The sequence below is a fragment of the Macrobrachium rosenbergii genome, chromosome 59 (assembly GCF_040412425.1).
Source record: "Macrobrachium rosenbergii isolate ZJJX-2024 chromosome 59, ASM4041242v1, whole genome shotgun sequence".
Taxonomy (NCBI): Eukaryota; Metazoa; Arthropoda; class Malacostraca; order Decapoda; family Palaemonidae; genus Macrobrachium; species Macrobrachium rosenbergii.
This window is the reverse complement of record NC_089799.1, coordinates 29423722-29444098: the sequence shown is the minus strand read 5'-3', so window position 1 is coordinate 29444098 and position 20377 is coordinate 29423722. Positions and strand designations below refer to the sequence as shown.

Below are 20377 nucleotides of genomic sequence, written 5' to 3'. Positions count from 1 at the left end.
CACTCAAATTTTATTTTTGTTATTTTTAATATTCATTTATCACTTTGCTTGATACAACATATACCTCACAATCCTGGACTTTGGGTTATCTCTTCTTAAGAGTCTAATAGTATTTTGTTTTCGATTGGTTCGTTGTTATTTTCGGGAAGCACAATGGTACCCCTGAGTGCTATTCATAGTATCTTGTTTTTCCACTCTTACATTAATGTTATCTATATTTTTCAAAGACAAACAGTCTTTGGACTGACTTTTTGTTGTGGCTTCTACAAGCCAAGTTTTCTTCATTTGTCTGAATGACATTTCTGCCATTGGATGTCTATTTAATAAATAATTTTCTACTGAAATATTTTGGTCAGCTTCCATGGTTAGAAACCTTGACCAACTTCCACTCCCAAAGAAGGAGTCGAAGTGAGTCAAGGTTGGGTCAAGATGACATTTACTTCTTTTGGGTTTGTTCTGTACTGGAGCACAGGGTTCCAGTGGAATTACACTAGTACGTTTCTTGGATTTTTTCCAGACAAAGGTTGTCAGCAGAGGTTCCAGTGGTCGTCAACTGTGCCGAGACAGTACCACCAAAGGCCTAGGGGTACCTGAATCTTTAATAAAGATTAAAGTATAAAAAAAAGGAAAATTAAACCTGAAAACCTTAAAAAGATATCATCAGTCTTTCATGGAGTTTATTCTTCCACCAATGGCACAAGTGAGAACTGACTCCCAAATGTCTGCATCTCTACCCTAACCCCCAGGGGATGGCACACCATGATTAAAGTGGCCCAAGTGTAAGCCAAACCCGCTTGCTAGGACTGAGAGTATTACATGAATACAATCATCCCCACCCTAATCTTATTATGGGCGAACCGGATAGAATGCTGTGAGTCCTATCCCCAAAACCAGAACTCCCTGGAATCCATGGCCCAGCCCTAAAGAATAGTTCCGCCTTTGAGTTATCAATCTGATATCTCTCAGGTCCGAATATTATTGGGCAGTTGATGGTCCTACCACAGTTCCCAATATTTAGCTTTGGATATAAACCCAATCCCAGCTATGATATTTTTTCCTATTTATCAGGTCCAATAAATTTTAGCAAAAGCGAAAAATTCCACAAAATTAATCCAATGAAATATATGATGACATATGGGACTCTTGGACTCAAGCCTGGGAACAATTTCCTGGGGTTCAAGAGCCCCCCCTCACCACATCAAGGTGGTCCCAGTCAAGGGGGAACTACTACTGTCAAAAGCAACTTCCTCTGCTAAACCCATCTGCTCCAAATCTTCCTCACTTTAGCACACTATCTAATCCTTTGCCTCCCTCTTGACCTCCATCCTAAAAAGTTCTATCAACGTCCTCTAAACTCCTGTCTCCTCACTATCTTTACAACATACTCAAACCATCTCTTTCTCAACTTAACATATCAGATATCTTTACTATACTATACTACTCCTGCATCCTAATTTCTTAATTTTCTATCATCTTCATAACTAATGTCATTCCTTAATGTGCCTTGGATTGCAGGTGTGTCAGCCACGGTTACTGGCAGTGACCCTAGACTTTGACTAAAAAGTCTATCTGCAAGATATCAGTTGTCCTTTTAATTATCTTTACAACAAGCTTAACAGCAATGATAGTAAGCTCTACTACCACCTCCCACCCTTTTTAAAAGGAAGAGCAGAGAGAGTGCTTGAATGAGTAGCTGCTGGTCTAGCACATACTTGAGGTGAGCTGCTGCTCTGCAGAGGGAGGATGAACGAAATATGGAGAGAAGTCAGCCACTCTACCGCTTGACACAGGCCTTATGCTCTCAAAGTACCTTACACAAAATGTGCTCTGTCTGAAAGGAACCAGGTGCTTACACCACCAGCTAAGCAGCCACCACACACTAATTACACTGGTATGTTTCTTGGATTTTTCCAAACAAAGGTTGTCAGCGGAGGTTCCAGCGGTCGTCAACTGTGCCGAGACAGTACTATCAAAGGCCCAGGGGTACTTGAATCTTTATTTTTACCTGTCAAAGATTAAAGTATAAAAAAAAGAAAATTAAACCTGAAAACCTTAAACCAATATCATCAGTCTTTCATGGCGTTTATTCTTCCACCAACAGCACAAGTGAGAACAGACTCCCAAATGTCCGTGCCTCTACCCTACGACCCCGGGGATGGCACAACATGATTAAAGTGGTCCAAGTGTAAGCCAAACCACAGGTCCAAGAGAACAGGAGACTGAGAAACAACAGATAGAGTCCTTGGGTAGGATGAGGTAAAGGTGGTCTAATACTTCAGACACTTGCCCTCATCACCTATGTTAATGAAAAGTTATTCCAAAATGCCAGAAATGGGTCCATAGCCTTGGCTTTGTGGTTTTTTGCTCGATCTGTCACACACCTGAGACCAACGACCCACTCAGATGTGTGCCTTGATCTCCCTCCAATGTGGCTGTGAGCAGACACATTTCAGGAAGTGGAGTTCAGGGAACTCAAGCAAGGAGGTACTTGTCATCCAGCAACCATCAGAGATCCTTTTTGTTCTCCCTACTAACTGAAAGAGAAAGGACGGAATATCACTTGGAACTGACTAGTGGCACTTCAGGTCACCAAATGGGCACAGAAGGAATCAACTATGTGGGACAAGTTCCTTAATTACAAAGGGGCTGAGGTGACCGGCCAAAACAAAGCCAGTTGAAAGAAAGACCTTCTAGGAGCTTTGTCTGCTGCTTGGGAGCAAGACTCAACTCCTCTTAGTCTACCAAGATTCCCAGGTCATGAAAAAATGCGAGTAGGCAATCTCTTTTCCCAAGTAACTGCGCCTGAAGATACCAAAACTAACTTCCCAACTAAGTAATGCAGCATGCACATATCACTCAGACAGGTCAAAGCTGAAAGCAGGTTGGATGCTCTCATGAACTCCATAAGGCTGTTTGCTAGCCTAAAGCATAGAGCATTGAACCAGTAGGCAGTCTCACTTGACTGCAGACAAAACTGTTGTATTTCCTGGGTCCTACACCAGCTACCCCAGTAGCTAATGCACCCAGGTTGCAAAAGCCCTGTACCCAGAAAGGAGTTCCAGGCGGCTCTCACTGATTCATACGACCACCAAACCATGTGAATACAGGTCAGACGGGGAGAAGCACAATCGTAGGCAAGCAGATCGTCCTAGTAACAGCCAGTACCACGCAGAAATTTGCCGCATGCACACTTGCACACACTGTCCGGGGACTGTACACACACCAAACTAGAGCAGTTTTGACTCAGCCAGGTGTTTCAGGTGACACACAGGAGGAAGAGCCAGGGGCCAAATCTCTTGTCCAAGAGAGCAGGATGGGACAGGGTACCGAGTACATAGTAAGAACCATGCCAGCCCTACTGTCAGTGTTCGTTACCCTCAGGCATACTAACACCACTGCTTCTCAGAGTTTAGGAAGGCACTCATGCAGTCTTGCAGGATTACTTCTGAGAGGTTTGTTTCGACTTCTTCCTCTCAAGGAGAAAGTTGAAGGAGAAGAGGAGCAGGGTGGGAAGCACTTGATTAAGATGAGGAGGATAACTGGAAAGTGCTTAACAATGATGGGGTAAAGGCGTAAGGAAAAGACTTGCTATTTCCTCCCTGCCCCTGGCTCAAGTCTTGCTTCCCCTGTAGCAAGAGAATTGGTCTAGGCTAGTTTTGTTATTGCTACCATCATAGGAGCCATGACTGATGGTGCTAGGGCATCTCTCACAGTGGCAGGAAGTAGTGTGCTTGACTGATGGATGACACGGAACCCTCTGATCTGCAGATCAAACTGCTAATCTGATCCAAAGCACCCCAAGTAAGCCACAACCACAGCAGTCACAGAGAAGTTAAAGAAAGCTCCACTGATAATAGGGTTCAACAAAGGGGCCATGGTTACTTTCCTGGGATCATTATGCTCACAAAGAAAAGCTGACAAACATTAATAAGTTCTCATTCAGATTTTGAACGTAAACGATTGACCCAAAGGGGCTGGTCAAAAACAGAAAAATGTGAAGGAGCGTAACAACTTGATATCACAGTCCACTAACCCTGTAACCTTTCAAATGGTAATGATTTTCAAGTGAACTCGTAACCTCTCACAATTGTGGTTGAAAATCCACAGGTACCTGTGATGCTCTTGAAGACTTGACATGCCATTTGCAAGGGAACCTTGATATGGGTCTTGAGCGCAGAGTAATTCAGACAGATTTTAGTGCTGCTTTAAATTTAGTAATTCACAAGGCACTCATTTATAAACTTCAGAATCTTGGGGTAGGTGGATATGTTTTATTATTACTTAGATATCCTTAAAGGTAGGCAGCAGCAAGTTGCTGTGGACAAGATTTTTAGAGAACCAAGACCTATTGCATCTGGAGTTCTACAGGGTAGTGTTCTTGGTCCACTTTATTTTTAGTGTATATAAGTGGCATGGTTGTTGGCCTGGACAACAAGATTGTTCAGTATGCTGATGATTTAACATTTGTGGGTGTAGTAAAGTCTCCACTCTTGAGAAACGGAGCTGCCCTCAGCCTCAATTGGGACATGGACCGGATCAGGGAATGGTGTAGTCGGTAGGGTATGAGGTTGAACTCCAGTAAAACGAAAACACTATTGATTAACAGATCTCATACAAATTTCCCACCCCGTCAGGTGGATGAAACTTTGCTGAATGAATATGAAGCTTCAACTATTCTAAGTGTAACCTTTGACTCACGTCGAACTTTTAAGAAACATCTACTGAAAGTTTCAGCAAATGCCGCTAGAAAGCTAGGTATTGTTCGTAAGGCCTCATACATTTATAACGGTGATAAAATCAATGCAACCTGTTTTAGGTCATTTGTACTCCCTTTACTTGAATACTGTTCTCTGGTGTGGATGTTTGCTGCTGCCAGAGATTTATTTCTTTTAGAGAGAGTGGTTCGTGGTGGTAGGTTTGTTTCCTAATAGTAGTAGTTATGCCTTGGACCATCTCGTTTGTCACTTTTTCATAAGTTGTATTTCAACAGAGATCTTTCACATTCACAATTGATCCCTGATCCCCTTTATCTGACGAGAGCAACCAGATTCGCTGAACAGCAGCACCAATATGCAGTAAATGTGCCTCGCTGTTGAACTTCTCAGTTCCAGACGTCCTTTATTTCTCACACCGTTAGACTGGAACAGCCTCCCAGAGGAAGTTGTGCAACTGGAACTTCAGAAGTTCAAGCAAAGGTGCTCTACATTACTACCCTAATACTATACTTACATTTTAAATCATTTTTATCTACTTGCTACTTTATTAATTTTTTTTTTTAATAAGTAGGGTCTTCTTTCTGTATTTCCCTTTACCTCATCTTACCCCTTCCTAATGAATACCATATTCTTTGGAAGCTTGAATTTCAAGTGAATGGTCTCTGTGGGCTTGTTCCATATGAATAATATAATAATAATAATAATAACAATAATAAATAAATATAACACAACAACAACAACAACAACAACAACAACAACAACAACAATAATAATAATAATAATAATAATAATAATAATAATAATAGACTTCTGCATGATCGGCTGAAACCCAACTTAGTGCTGTAAACATGTTTGTGTGCACTAGCATGTAAATACTATATTAGTACTGTTGTATGACACTTGTGTATCATAAAACAAGAGAAAATGGGGTACAAATATCCTGTTTGTATGAGCATGTTCAGCACGGTTCAAAACTGAATGAGACGCTTAGTGTGACATAACTACAAGCTTCAAAAGAGTAGCCTCAGTATGGTTGCTCGAGGAGTGGGTATAGCACTATCATGTGAAAAACTCTAGGTCTGTGCTGAGCCATTAGCAGACCTAGGCAAACACAAGAGAACACAAAGTACTTTGCAAAGAATGTGTCCCAGCCATCTCCATCTCCCTTCCATCAATATATCATCTATGTACAAGAACTATAAATTGGAATACAAACCAAAGATATTTATATGAGTATCCTTCAGCACTAGCTGCAAATGGTTATTTTTTTCTTTGGCCACAGGGACAAAACAAGGTGGTTGTGATGGGAGTATGTGAAAAGGCTCTGGTTTGTATACCTAGGAAGAATACCAAAAACTTTCAAAATTTTTTTATTCCTAGGATATACCATCACCTTTTCTATATGCTCACTCCTAAGGCAGGAGATGCATCTGTGAATAGCTGCATTTTAACAGGATGAGTACATAAAACTCTCGCTAAGGATTTCCGTTGTCCTGTCACCACTATAGAACCTCCCTGTTTTATGGCTCAATGGCATGAGTTGAAAGGAGAGGTCACATGGAACTGCTCAGTGGTACTTCAGCAATCACAGAAGTGAGAATATGTGAATCTGCCTATGCAAAATGAGCTTATCTCACATGACAAGTGGCCAAACTGGTTGTTCCTGCCATGACTGGAACCAGCACTAATACCTGCCTGGGTCTGCTCATGCAAGCCTGACAGAAAGACCTTTGCAGAAGTCGCATCTACAAGCATACTCAAGTGCTTTACCTGCAGCTTGGGCATGAGATCCAACCTCTCCCAGTTTATCAAGATTCTGCATCATGGCAAAAACAGAGTACGAGTTCTTTGTCCTGGAGCAAAAACATTTCTGAGGCAGACAGGATTAACCTATCGTCCAGTTAATGCAGCAAGTGTAAACCTTGTAAAGCTCAGGAAACACCTCTGGGGTTGCCATCAGTTCAAAATGGAGCTTCAAATTAGTAAATAGATCCACTACAGACAAAGAGGGGGTACTTCAGGGAGTTCTGATTGACAAGTACTTGGAAGTGCTTATCCCTAAGATCTATTGATGAAATACAGCATGTGCTGTTCTTTTCTAAATGCAAGTCTGCTGCCCTCTCTACTAAGAGGAGATTGTGAAAATACCCTGGAGGTTGGTTCTCTAAAATTTTTAGTACCTTTCTCAAACAGTGCCTGATGAGGCTAGAGATTTTTGAGAATCTGGTTAGAAAGACCAGAGCAGTATCGGTGACTGACAGAAGGGAGGGCCCACTGGCTAAATGGGCATCCCTCTACTCATGGCACCAGAGGAGTGGGATCACTACTCTCAGACAACCACTCCTTTCTTTTTTTCCCTTCTCTCCCTTCCCAACAGCATGGGAAGAAGGGCAAAAAGGCTGGAAAGAATTCCCAGCCTTCCTAGAGGAAGATGACTGATTTACTGGTCTGGGTTTGGAGGAGCAAATTTCTTCTCAACCCCAAAGCCTGAAGGCCTAACCACACCTGGTTACAGATGTGTTTGTCCTGCTCAGGGTTTGAAAGACACAGCATGGTGGATTAGTGAGTCTTGGGACCTGGACTTCCTCGTCTCCACTGCCTCCAAAATAACCTTCGAAAGGAGTAATGGGGGCCCCACACCAACCTGTTTTTGAGAGCTGTTCTGAAGCTGCTCCTGCTTCTTTCCCAAGGAAAAAGATGAAGGATAGGAGGATGGAGAAGTGTTCAACAACAGGAATGATCTAGGCTGTTTGCCATTGCTGTTCTAAAAGGAGCTAAGACGAATGCTTCTACGGCATCTCTTGTGATAGCAAGGAAATGGGCTGTTTGGTTGCTAAATGGCATGGAACCTTCTTGTCTGTAGATAAGATTAATATACCACTTGCAACCAAAACCACAACACTCAGAACAACTGGTCTGCCTCCTGAGTCGACCCTAAAGAAAACTACATTGACAACCGGGTTCAAAAGCAAGACCTAATTATCTTCCCCAAGATCATTAGGCTTACAAAAGAGCCATGCATGAGATCTATGCACCAAAATTGGTAAGGCAAGCACTGTAATTCCCTGAAAAAAGCAATAAAATCTCCCACAATGGAGCTTAAAAATCAATAGCCTTCAATTCTCCTTTGGATTGTGGAGATGAACAACCAGACTAAATGATGCTGATCACCAAAACTGAATGACTATGATGTAAAAGCTCAAATTGTGGTCCATCACCTCGTACACTTTCACATAATAATTTTAAGCTAACCTCTTGAAACCTTAGTAGAAAATCTGTAGATTTTTGCATGTGATGAAACCAAACTACTGCTGCAAATATGCTCACATGCATTAGAATGCAAGTATTAGTAAATAAACTAGAGTATCTCTCAAGTGTCACACCAAACAACTGTAGCACAAACAACCTGTTTGTATACACACAGGAAAGCAATGCGTGCACACTTTTAGAAAAAAACCCAGCATGACTCAACAACAAGAGCTTCGGGAAATGCATAACCTGAGTATGGCCGCTCGAGAGTGCAAGTAAAGGTCGGCAACAAATCGCCACTAGACCTGGATAACACAATTGCATAAGCACAGACTCTCCTGGCACTCATAAGTTCTAAAAAGGAGGTCGGTTGCAAGTAAACCCCTGGTCCACATGCATACAGACTTTATACACACTAGCAAGAGGGAAGAAGTAGCACTGTCTCAACCACAGATGCCTAGAGAAGCCCTGGTGAGGAGTAACTGTGCATGCACTGAGCAACTGAGGTGAAGATCATTCCACTTATCCCACACATTGGGAGAGCAATCTACAATACCAGGGGAATAGAGGCCTGGCTCACCCAAGTATTCTTCAAGGGAAGTATAGGGAAAATGCCTATCCCATTTCCTGCATGCTAAGGTCTATAAACCAAGTAGAAGCAGGGTTGCATGGGCTCTGCCAGAGGAAGAGCTAACTTCCCTGCTTCCATGCACCCAATCCAGGGGCCGAGAATGCACTGACTGTACGCTGTGCTGGCTCAATCAGGTGTAATTCCAAGGAAGCACAGGGGGAAGAGCCTACTGGCACATAATGGTCCCTAGTCCAGGTATGTGCAGGGTTGCATGGGCTCTGCTCAGTCTGTTTAGAAGGAATTAGTGAGGAAGAGCTGACCCAACTACTTGGACGCACTGAGGCCACAGACCAGGAATGTGAAGTCAGTAGACTACGCAAGTTTAACCAGGTTTGCTTCTAGGGGAGCACAAGAGGAAGAGCCTACCCTGCTATCTGCTTGTGGCAGCTTGGGCAGTCTTCCTGTCCAGTTGAGCCAAGAGAGGGTACTGAATACACTAAGTCAATTGCATCATTGGCATTTTAGTTCCTCCATTATTCCTTGACCATTCTATTGGGGCTAGCACTGGAAAATGGACCAACAGTAGGCCTTGAATGTCAGAGGATCCCTTGGTCCATGAGCTACAAGAGGGTGGTAGGTTGTGCTACAAAACATGTAACTGTTGTGACACCAGTCATCCATGGTCTCAGGATGAACTTAATTATCAGTGAGGAGGAGACACTTCTTATGGATGTTATTCCGCCAGGTGTACAGTTCAAGGGCTCAAAAAACAACCAGCTATGGCTGAAAGCAATTGTTATTCATACCTCGAATATGGGTTCCCATATTAATCAGTGCTCCTTTATATTTCACAGTTGGATAGCAGTGTAGAAGTTCTATGGTCCTGGAAAGACCATAGCACTTATTAAGGTTCGGTCTTGCCTGACACTGTAACTACTGAACTGCTGTCATGAATCCACTGCTTCATGATCTCCAGGAACCTCCTGGCAGCCACTTTGTCACCACTTTCAAAATCAGATTGTGGTCAACCTTAAAAAGAACATGGCAACTGGCTCCTCAAGCCCTTGTACAGTACAGTATTAACACCTTGACTTTCAGCAAAAATCCATTCATAATCTGATCCTCCAACCAGTTTCTTGAGGTAATCTGTCAGCCTCTGGTTTATTTCCTGAATCCAGATGAACAGCAACATCACCATCTCCTCCAAGACTATGTCCCATGTCTTGGTGATCCTCCTGGCAGCCAACAATGACCAGCAACAACAATGGTACCCTTCTTCTGAAGGACTAACACAATTGATTTGGCAACACTAAGTGTAAAGCTCCTCAAAAGCCAAGCTCTTGCATACCTGCTTACGCTAGAAAGCCTTGCCACATACACAAAATTGTGTAATGCATTCAATCACCTTTCGTTGCAGCGCAAAAAGAAGTCAGAATACAATACAGTGAGGCACATGTGTCATCTCTCTGATCACTGGCTAGTCTAATGCCCAGGCAGAGACTTAGAGTGATTTTTGTGCAGTCATACAAATGGTACTGTATATTATTGGGTTCAACAATTCAGCAGCTCTGCAGGCTGAATAACACTTCTGATTGTAAGCACACAGTTTTCAAGAATGCAATCGGGGAGAACTTTAAAAATAATCGAGTTTTATATTTAAATGGAATGCAGAGATAAAAATTGTTCATCAAATAATCACATATGCCCACTTCTAACCTATGTGTAAGGCAATGGTTTGTTTAAGAGAAAAACATATGATATCCTACTTTTACACATGACATGCACTACACAAAAAAAAGCTAGATTAGTTAATCTGTACAACATAATAATGATGCAAAATGTTCTTCACTTACGGAATTTCTCTAAAGTTTACTTCATTGGTTTCATTTTCTGAAAACTGTCCTGGACCAGACAACATGGCTTTGATAGTTCCTGAGGTTAAAGCATGGTCTCTCTTGACTATAAACTCATGTCCATCCGAAGAAATAAGTTTGACATACATCGCATCTGGACCTTCACAGCCACCATACACACGCTCCTCATCCTTGTTGTCGTCACCCATTGTGAAGTAATTTTACTATGGAAAAAAAAGTTAATGATTATGCATTATCTGAGAGTTAGCCAATGAAAAGGAACCCAAGGGTTCTTTGGTAATGTAGCCTAAAATCATTTCAGTACTTTACTGCAATGTTGTCATTTAGTACCTAAAGAAACAAAGTGATTAGGATTAACAACTTAACCAACATTAAGTATGTTTTTACACAAACCACTTACCTGTGTATATTCTGCAGCTAACAAATCCCTTTAACCTGTAACTGACACTACGGTTAACCATCCCTGAATATTATTGGCACCCAAAATGAACGAAACTAAATTTTGCAGAAAAAAGTTAGCTAATGTGAAATATCAAAATTCTTTGGATGGAAGACGAGCATTTTTACATTATTATTTGACAAATTTCTTTGCCAAATATCATTGTAGCCCATGTCATCTTGAATGAGCTTTCCAGAGAACTAAAGCTGTACAAGTACCAGTAAAAAATTTTTCTACAGAGTAGATGGGCCAAGAACTAAAACTATGAACAAATATACTGAAATATAACTTATGTACCTTATATAAACACTTCAATGAACTCACACAACTTCCAAAAAACTTCAATTGTAAATTTACACCTACTTCAACATACAGTGAACCCCCCGTATTCGCGGGGGATGCGTCCCCCCCCCGCAAATAGCTAAAATCCGCGAATACTTAAAACCCCTCTAAAAACACTTAGAACTGCCTATTTTGATAGTTTAAACACAGAAAAACCCTGTAAAAATGCATATACCTAAGTATTTTAATAGTTTTATCACAAAAAGTGCATTTATTCATGAAAATTATATGAAAATACAGTAATTAGTGAATATTTTTCAGTAAAAAATACCGCGAATGGGCAAATTTTCCGCGAATAATGGCTAGATATGTTCCAAAAAGAAACCCGCGAATGCGCGAGTCCACGAATCATGAGAACGCGAATACGGGGGGTTTACTGTAATCAAATATTGTCTCTATGAAGATTACACTTCCCCTTAGAACAAAAAGGCAAGAATTTATGCCTTGTCAGGACTTTAAATAATCAGAGAACCTATTAATGGTACGGTGCATGTCTTGTCCTACAAGAAGGACAAGACATGCTTGCACCATACAATTAACACGACAAAACCTGTCACAATGGGAAAACAAGTAATGACGATAAGAAATCTAACCCTCTCATGATAAAATAACAGATTTTAAGGTAATTTGTATTTTTCCCAAGTATACAAAGAAGAGCATTTTAGTATAAAAGTATTCCTCAGCAAGAGATAGACTCTGTTGCTTGCAAACCATGTATAGGTTGACCATCACTAATCCGGCACCATTGGGACCTGGAGGGTGCCGGATTAGCCATTTTGCCGGATTAGCCATTTATTAGGCTAGAATACACGAAATCCAGTAGCTAAGCACCTTCATCTTAGAATTAGAATATCCTATAAATCAGTACAAGTTGGTTAATAAAGAAAAGACAATTATCAAATACAGGTAGTGCTCGAGTTACGATAATTTGACTTACGATATTTCGAGTTTACGATTACGATGGGGTTAGCAATTAATACCGGTACGAAAATATTTAGGAAATATGTTTAGAATTCGCGCAGACGCAGGCAGCAGGTACAGTCAGTCAGCGAGAGAGACGAACTTACAATAGAATAACTTCTTTTCCTCCATCTCTTTATTCCATCTGCTAGTTAAAAAAGTAAAAGAGAATGATAAAAGTATTGTTAGTAATGTTATACTCTTGCATAAATGCGTACAGCCATAAACATCTGAACGGGAAACTGTTGTTTTGCTAATAATCGTATTGGATAACAACTGTTTTGCTTGTATTTCAACCATCGTACGATAATACACAATTACCGTATTTATGTTACAAATGACGTTAAGTACTGTACAATAGAACTGATATAATTTTTACACTATACCCTTATTCGCTTTGGAGAAAAGATCGGCAGGGAAATATACTGCTACAGTAACTTAAAGCTGTAAGTTGTAGCTGAAGCTGAGAAAACAATGTTCAAGCTGCTAATGACTATAAATTATCGTGCATCGGCAACATGGATGAAACTCGACCGTAAATAGAACTGGAGAGAATGTATTTTAATCAAAACCACTGGGCATGAAAGAATACAAATTACTACTGTTTTCACGCCGAAAAAAGATAAGTACGTAAAGCTCGTGTTATGATGAAATCAAGAGAAAGTAGCGAATGGAATCTTGATTTTTTTTTGCACAAAACAAACATGCCCCCAAACAGCCAGCCACGATTCCCGCGAACGTCATATATTAAAAAAAAAAATAGCTAAATTAATTTCACAATGAAACGTATTTAAGTTATATTTCGACTTAAAAACACTTCGTATAACGAAAAACATCCGTGTCCCAAATAAATAAAGTATCCATATTCATTTACGCTAACTAGAAGCAAGAAAAGCGCTTTGAACTTGTTAAATGCGGCGAAATAAACACCGCGATATCATTTCCAAAACAAAACATTGATCGCAATTTATAATACAAAAGCAATATGAGAATATACACAATTGAAAACAATGTAGTAAAGCATAACTTTTTAAAAGATCTATGAAAAAGATGCACATTCGTTATGTTGATGTTTGTATAATACTGTTAATATGTGAATACAGTTCAGTATAATGTAGGCTAGGCTACCAGTTTGTTGATGCAGCACACTGCGCCACCAAATCGAAGCGGCCGGCGAGCGAGTTAGCGCAGCGATCCGGGAAATTTGAAAATTAGTGCGGAAACATTGGAAATTACTCTAGCCGAAATTTGTGCCGGATTACTGATTGTTCCGGACTACTGATTGCCGGATTAGTGATGGTCAACCTGTATATAAATGCACCCAGCAAACTTGCATGACCATGAGTGCAGGTGGAAGAGCCAGGAGCAGTCCTCTTGCCCAACAGAGAACAGGTTGGCACAAGGTACTAAGCAATCTCAGTCCAAACACCACCACCTCCCCAAGCTGAGAAGGGCACTCACTCGAAGTACTACCGGGCTTCTTCCTACAGATATCAACCTTAGCCTACACATCTGAAAGACATGACCCCCTCACCCTCAGGTGTGTACTTTGAATTTCCTCCACTGCAATTGTGAGCAGATGCATTTTGGGAGGTGGAGAATTCAGAACTCCTGCAAAGAAATTCCCATCTTCCAGCAATCCTCTCTGATTTAACTATGACAGGTGGCTTAGGAGGCACACATAAACCAAGGTGGTTGACAAGAAAAAGCGTAGAAGCTGGCTCCCCCATGTCCTGGTGAAACTAGGGTGAAGGAGGGATCCTACACATTGCCAAAGTACACATGGTCTGAAGACCTTGCATGTGGCGAAAGAACAGGTTGCACATGCCCTTTCCAGTATGTCTCTTTGGAGGCATGAGGGAAGGGGCTGTCCTGAACAACCATGAACACAATCATGAGACTGGACAAAATGCTCTGACTCATCTAGCAGTGATCCCAAAAGGTCACCTTAGAATGAGGCAAGAGCAGCTCTCTTGTCTAAGTGCGTAGGTACAGGAGCACACACCCTGCCAGAGGCTCAACATTCACATGCCTGTGACCAAGAACCTAAGCTCCCGGCCCCAATTTGAAGGAGACTCACATGCATGTAGTCCACAAGGACATCTTGAGTGAGGGCTCTGATTTCCCATTTATCTTCTCCCTCCTGTGCAGGGGAAGAGAAGCTGAGGACAAGGATGAGCTTGATGACAAGGAAGAACAACAAGAGCATTTCTTCCCTTTCCTCTCCCAAGCCTAATCTTATCTTGACATTCCAGGTAAAAATATAAAACCACTAAAGGATCAGCTACTGGAAGCATTACTGTGACACGCTCCCCCCACCCCCAAGTGCTTCATGGTGCTTGAAGCAGCCAAAGGAACTTCTGACACAGAAGCTGGTGAAGGTGAGATGGAATACTAGGAATGTTCAACGCTAGCCAAGCCTTTCACAGGTAGTCCAAGGAAGATGTCTTAGTCTTACCTGGAATGTTGAGGTCAGATAGGTGAAGGTGAGGCAACTGTTGGTGGTGCAACATCCAACAGCAGCATCATCGGCTGAACAGACAGCATAGCCAGACTCCTTCACAGCTCAAGTACTACACCACTTAAGGGAGGCAGCATTACCAGCAGACAGAAGAACAGGAATAGAGGACACAGAGAGAAATGAACCAGAAGGATACAGCAAAGTCACTGGAGGCATGTTACTTTCCTTCCTCCTCATACCAAACTTCTACCACTTGCAGCTCAACCAACACACTCCTTGCCAGAGGAAGAGTGAGTCCTTGCCCTTCCCTACAAAAAGTACAGCACCTGTGGGGTCAACTATTACAGGAGACAAGAAGCACCCACAAGGATGCCTACTCCAAAGGGCATAATCTATTTACTCATCCACAACCATTCAACGGCATGGAAAAGAGTAGTAAGACATCCACTCTTCATGGCAGCCAAGAAAAAACTAAACAGTGGCATAAGACAAACGAGGGGGGTATTATGCCACTTATCCCCACAACTAACAGTTAACGACCTTGTTATTAAGTTCAATGACCTTTCCAGCTTGCCCTAGGGATACTCTTCTATAAAAAGGTTATGTCTACATTTCCACAAGAACAAATGTGGTTTCAAAGTATGATTTTGTGCTGACTGAGATGGAAGCATAGGCTGATGGACACATTTGAAGAGTCTGGAGAAAGTTAGCACCACCATGCTGGTCTGGGGAGTCTTGCACTGTTGTGAGAAGAAACAGGCAATAAAACACTAAACATCAATGTGCTTCATTTTATTTGCTCATTAACCCTTATGCCCCAAAATGCCATAATCGATACTCTAACGACCGAAGTAAAATTGCTATGATCATGGCAATTCAACTTCTGCCAGCTTTTTACTTAATGTTTACATCTGGTAGAGATGTGTTTTTAGAACAGAAGTACAGAGGTGTCATTGGCTAACAGGTTTCTATGGCAACAGCCAGCCAATCACATTTCAATTTTCTTCTTGACGAGAAGGAAGCAGCCTTTTCTTCATGTAAATCTGCAGACGTGTGATGAATGTTCATGTGTTATTTTTAATGCTACTTTGTTAATAAAGAGGTTTGAATGTGTAATTAATATGCTTCATGTATGTTAAAAAATATGTGAAGAGACTGAGTGGATTCACTGCATTGATATTTCATTTCTTCAAGGGTAAAAATTGATGTTTTGTTTTCAGTTCCAGCCTAGGCTACACTTGCTTAAGTTTGTCAGGGGAAAGAAAACAACCTTTGAAAGTTTATTTTTCCCTCGTGTTCTAACAAAACGTGATGTAATCATATCACAAGTTTTTGTTTTCCAGTGTGAGAACATCATAAAATGAGGTCATATATACCTTTGTTTATTTATTTCCTAGTAGGGCTTGTTTTTTATTTTCAGATAAAGGTTAGACTACATCGAAGAGGGGATGGGAAGATTTTGCTTTTGATGCTAGTAAAATATAAGTGCAAACAAAGTCTATTCCAATAATAATTTACACGGTTGAGTAAGACCATTTTTGTCAAATAAAATTATTTCAGATAATTTGGGGCACAGTGAAAAGTAAGCCCATGTCCATTTTTTCATTGTTTACTTTTTTAAACTTTTTACTTAATAAACATGGTCTTATTTCTGAAGAATTCTTGAGTTTCAATACTCCACCATATGGCCTACTTCAGGTCTTTAGCTTTATTTTGAGATGTAATTATACAGTTTTACTATGAAAAATAATTCCTCAAGAAAAGCTAAAAAAAATTTTTCCCTGATATTTACTATTTTACCTTTGCTCTCTAACTACAGCAAATAATCACTACCTCCCAAACTGGCAGTGTTGCATAACAAAGTTTGCCCATATCATCCGGGTAAAATGAGCATACCCCGAAACACTTGTTTTTGATCAATGGAAATACATAGAATAAAATATTCGCTAGTAGTGATTTGTTACCTTTTCTTCTCCAAACAACACTTGGCCATCGGTATACGCATAAGCCCATGGTAACTGCCCTTTGCAGGGTGGCTGACCACACATTCTACCATAACCCCCCCTTTTTCCTCAGTAAGGAGTCCGCCTGTGTACCAAAGGCTCCCCTATAAGAGTGGGCATGCGTGGCAGCATTTGAAATAGCAGACGCAGTAGTGAAAGTTTTTGTCTTTGTAATAGCTACCTTTGTCATCTTGTTCCTCCTGTGTTTGTGTAAGGGTTTTTCTTCTCTGTAATGCCGTCTACAGTAAAGTTTAGTCGCCTTCTAACCCACCATGGTCTACTCCACCCATAATCCCACTTTCCCTAGGGGTCCCCTAAATTGTAGGTTAGTAACAAGTGGGGGAGCCAATCACCCTGTCCCAGAGGTATACCCCACCCATAACCCTGGCTTGTTGGATGAAGTTCTGTTGTTAATTACAATTCTGCGACAAAAATTGAAGGTAAATCCATAATTAGCAACCTAAAAACTGTAGAAAAAGTTAAGTTAGAAGGAAATTGCCGCCGCGGAGCTACTACTTAGATCTACTAATGCACTTTGCACCTTTATTGGAAAAACTTCTAAAAGCTGGCCTTAGCCTAATTTTCCAAATCATCCAAAGGGCAGAATGAGGGGTCACAACCTACTTGGGGTGACCTGTGGGACTACAATAGCTTTGACCCCTCTCTCTGCATTCGCTCTCTAAAATAGTCCATTATAATCTTAACTAGCCGATCCCTGGCCTAGCCTACATCTACGGCAGGCCTGGCCCGCAAGAGCCTAGCCTAGGTGTGTTACGTATAACCTAGCCAAAATGAAGGGCGGTCGGGCCTTATAAAATCGTATCACTCTTGATCATAAACATACTTTAAAAATCTGGGCAAATTCTGCGTTCTGTAAGGCTTAGCCGATGGCAGAACCTTCCCACCAAAGCGTGGATAGGGTAGCCCCTAACCTCGATGACAAAGCTTTTTCTGAATCTACGCAACATATCTCTACGCACATGTTCAAAATACATGCTGCAACGCTCCATCGTTAACAAAATCCAATTATAATACCAAAAGTCGAATGATGCAATAACGAAAATGGGAATTCTATCATCATGAACTCACCTTAAGTGATACCAATCAAAAGGTAAACAGCTTCTTCTTCATGACCCGGAGCTCCGAACAGATGACCGAAGCAGCGTGATCGAAGTCTCGAAACATATGAACATCACACATACAGTGTCATACACAGACACTGGACGATTTAGTAATGTACCTCATCATGAAAAGTTGAACGCCTCTTTTACAAAAATTGGCGATAATTTGTCTTTATCAACCGACCCATAATTCTATGATCCCTAAATACCTTTAGAAAATATTAATAAATAATAATTTGTACATGATCTTACAGTTTTCATCTCTTGGTTTTATCGTCTCGCAGACATTAAGTTGCGCTTTAACTGCATTATTTACGTATGGGGTAAAACAAGATACTTGAATCTAATATCTTGTAGGCAAAAAGACTGTGAATTCCCAACTATCCAGGTCTATCTTTGCATCAGATACAAGGGTGCAAAAATCGCCCCCGTTTAGTTTATCCGGCGGGATTAACAGTTTTCATGAACAATTTATTCTTCTGTGTCAAAACTGTTTTTAACTAGAAGGCTGCACAAAGATTTTTCCCAGTCATTTGAGTTGCATCTTGGTACCATGAATCTCTATATGTCCCTGCTCCTGTGAGTATTCATGCTGTCAGGGGTATATTTTTTGTAAGGGATCTTTTACGTGATTGGTTTTATTATTGTTTATCGCAATGTGCGTAAAAAAACATTTTAAGTTTAATTCTCGCTTCAATAGGTAGCCATTGGAGCTCAGTCCGGTCTTGTGAATACGTATAATTTTGTTTACATGTTTACTTGAAGCTGCTCTGTAGGGCTACATTTCGAAAAACAAACACATACTCTACAAGAGCGATTAACTGTTTCCACCGGTGTTGCAGTCGCTAAGTAGGAACTCTTTGCTCTCTTGTTGAGTATGATAGTATTCACTCTGCTCGTCTAAGCATTTCTGTATATAAGAAAAATGTTCATCAGGTTATACCACGCCACTTTCACAATTTTGTTGATTTGATTATTCAGATGCAACTTACTGTCTAGTAGGCTATCACGGTAAATCTTGTATTGAATTCGGCACATTAAATATAGTACTGAAGATGCTCGGGTTCGACACTCTCCCAGCCTTCTAAGATCGCCTGTTTAAATGTTGTATACTGAAGTAAGAGGTCGTTCCCTGGACCAGAGGAAACAGGAACACATTGCAGCCTGCTGTTTGGGTAACGTTTAAAGCGCCATGGCCAGGCACACTTGGGATTCGAATCATGCCATTGATTTAAAAAAAGGCAAAATTATTTATAAAAGTACTGACAGGACCACTAGTGAAGAGATTTGCCAAAATTAAGAACCAAAATTAAGAACTTCAATCTGGAAATGTGGATAGCTGCCTTCTTCAGATCAAACGACTAACGACCCTCAAGATATCGTTCAGGAAGCAGACCAACGTTTTGTCCCACCTCGCAGACCACCTAGAATTCTAGGAAGCAATACTACCCAATAACTTGTTCGCTTATTTTGACCTTGTTTATCAGTTTCAGTTTGTTTATATTTATTTTTCTCTTTCTACACCATCGTTGTATGTCTCTTTTTAGTTTAGTGATCAAGTCCACAGAACGGCGGACGAAAGCTTCAAGCTCCGTAAATAATTTTACAAATACATTTCGCCATTATACACAAGGGTATTACTATGGATCCTTTTATTATATATATATATATATATATATATATATATATATATATATATATATATATATATATATATATATATATACACGTGTGTGTGCTTACAGGTATTACACTGGTTAATTCCTGGCAAAATGTACAGGAAATGCTGAGACCTCAATGATATATTTTGTTATATTTATTTTACCATTTTATTACACACATTGTTTATTGATTCTTATAGTGCTAAATTCATTATAATATATTCTAAAATTTATTTACTGCTCCTGCAGACCCTTGCATTAAGCCCTCATACATATCAGCCCTGAATATTTGGCCCCCTCCCCAAAGACTCATTTAGGGAGGGGCTGGGGAACCCCCAAAGACTCAACATGCGCCCCTCAACCCCACACAAGCCCCAAGAAGTAACAGCAGCCGGTTTTCCTTCATTCCTACCGAAATTCAAATGTGTCATCACATTGTTATATCTATTTTATGTGCTTCAAAAAGCACATAAAATAGCTCAAAATAAAAAAAACCCAGCCGATTAGGCTCGCTGAGCTCGCCAACCGTCATTGCGCCCCCCCCCAACAAAAATCTGAAATGACGCCCCTGCCCCTCCCCCTAAAAAATGAAATTCCTAGCAATGTCCTTGCAATGATCACATAAGTACTAAAAACCAGAACATTGCCTATGTTTCTTTTAGAATTTGAGGACTGATCTTGTAGTTTATCCTTTAGAACATTATTTATCAAGCAATTCATCTTTTAACTTCCATTTACAAAATTATTCTGTGGTTAACTTTATTTTCATTTATATATGCAACTCGGTATTGCAACGACTATGATCACTTTCGCCGAGTTGTTTAGTTTTCAAGTCATTTTTTGTATTTAGCAATGTATATGAAAAATTATTCAATGCAACTTTCCTCTTTTTTGCAGGTGGGAACTTAAAGCCATGTGGTCGTGTTGTAGGTGTGATACTTTGTCAATATTTAATTTTCGATAAATAAAAACACTGAGAAT

General features: G+C 40.6%; 1 protein-coding gene across 1 annotated transcript in view; it reads right to left on the bottom strand.

Moving 5' to 3' along the window:
- EloC (elongin C) overlaps window positions 1–19099 on the bottom strand; it is a 30602-nt gene extending 11503 nt beyond the window's left edge. The window contains exons 1-2 of the mRNA XM_067102616.1: window positions 17704–19099; window positions 10389–10612 (exon numbers count right to left, since the gene is read on the bottom strand). Coding sequence (XP_066958717.1) covers window positions 10389–10597 — 209 coding nt within the window. The 5' untranslated portion in view covers window positions 10598–10612; window positions 17704–19099. The remainder of the gene's footprint in view (window positions 1–10388; window positions 10613–17703) is intronic.
- Window positions 19100–20377: the final 1278 nt, after the last annotated feature.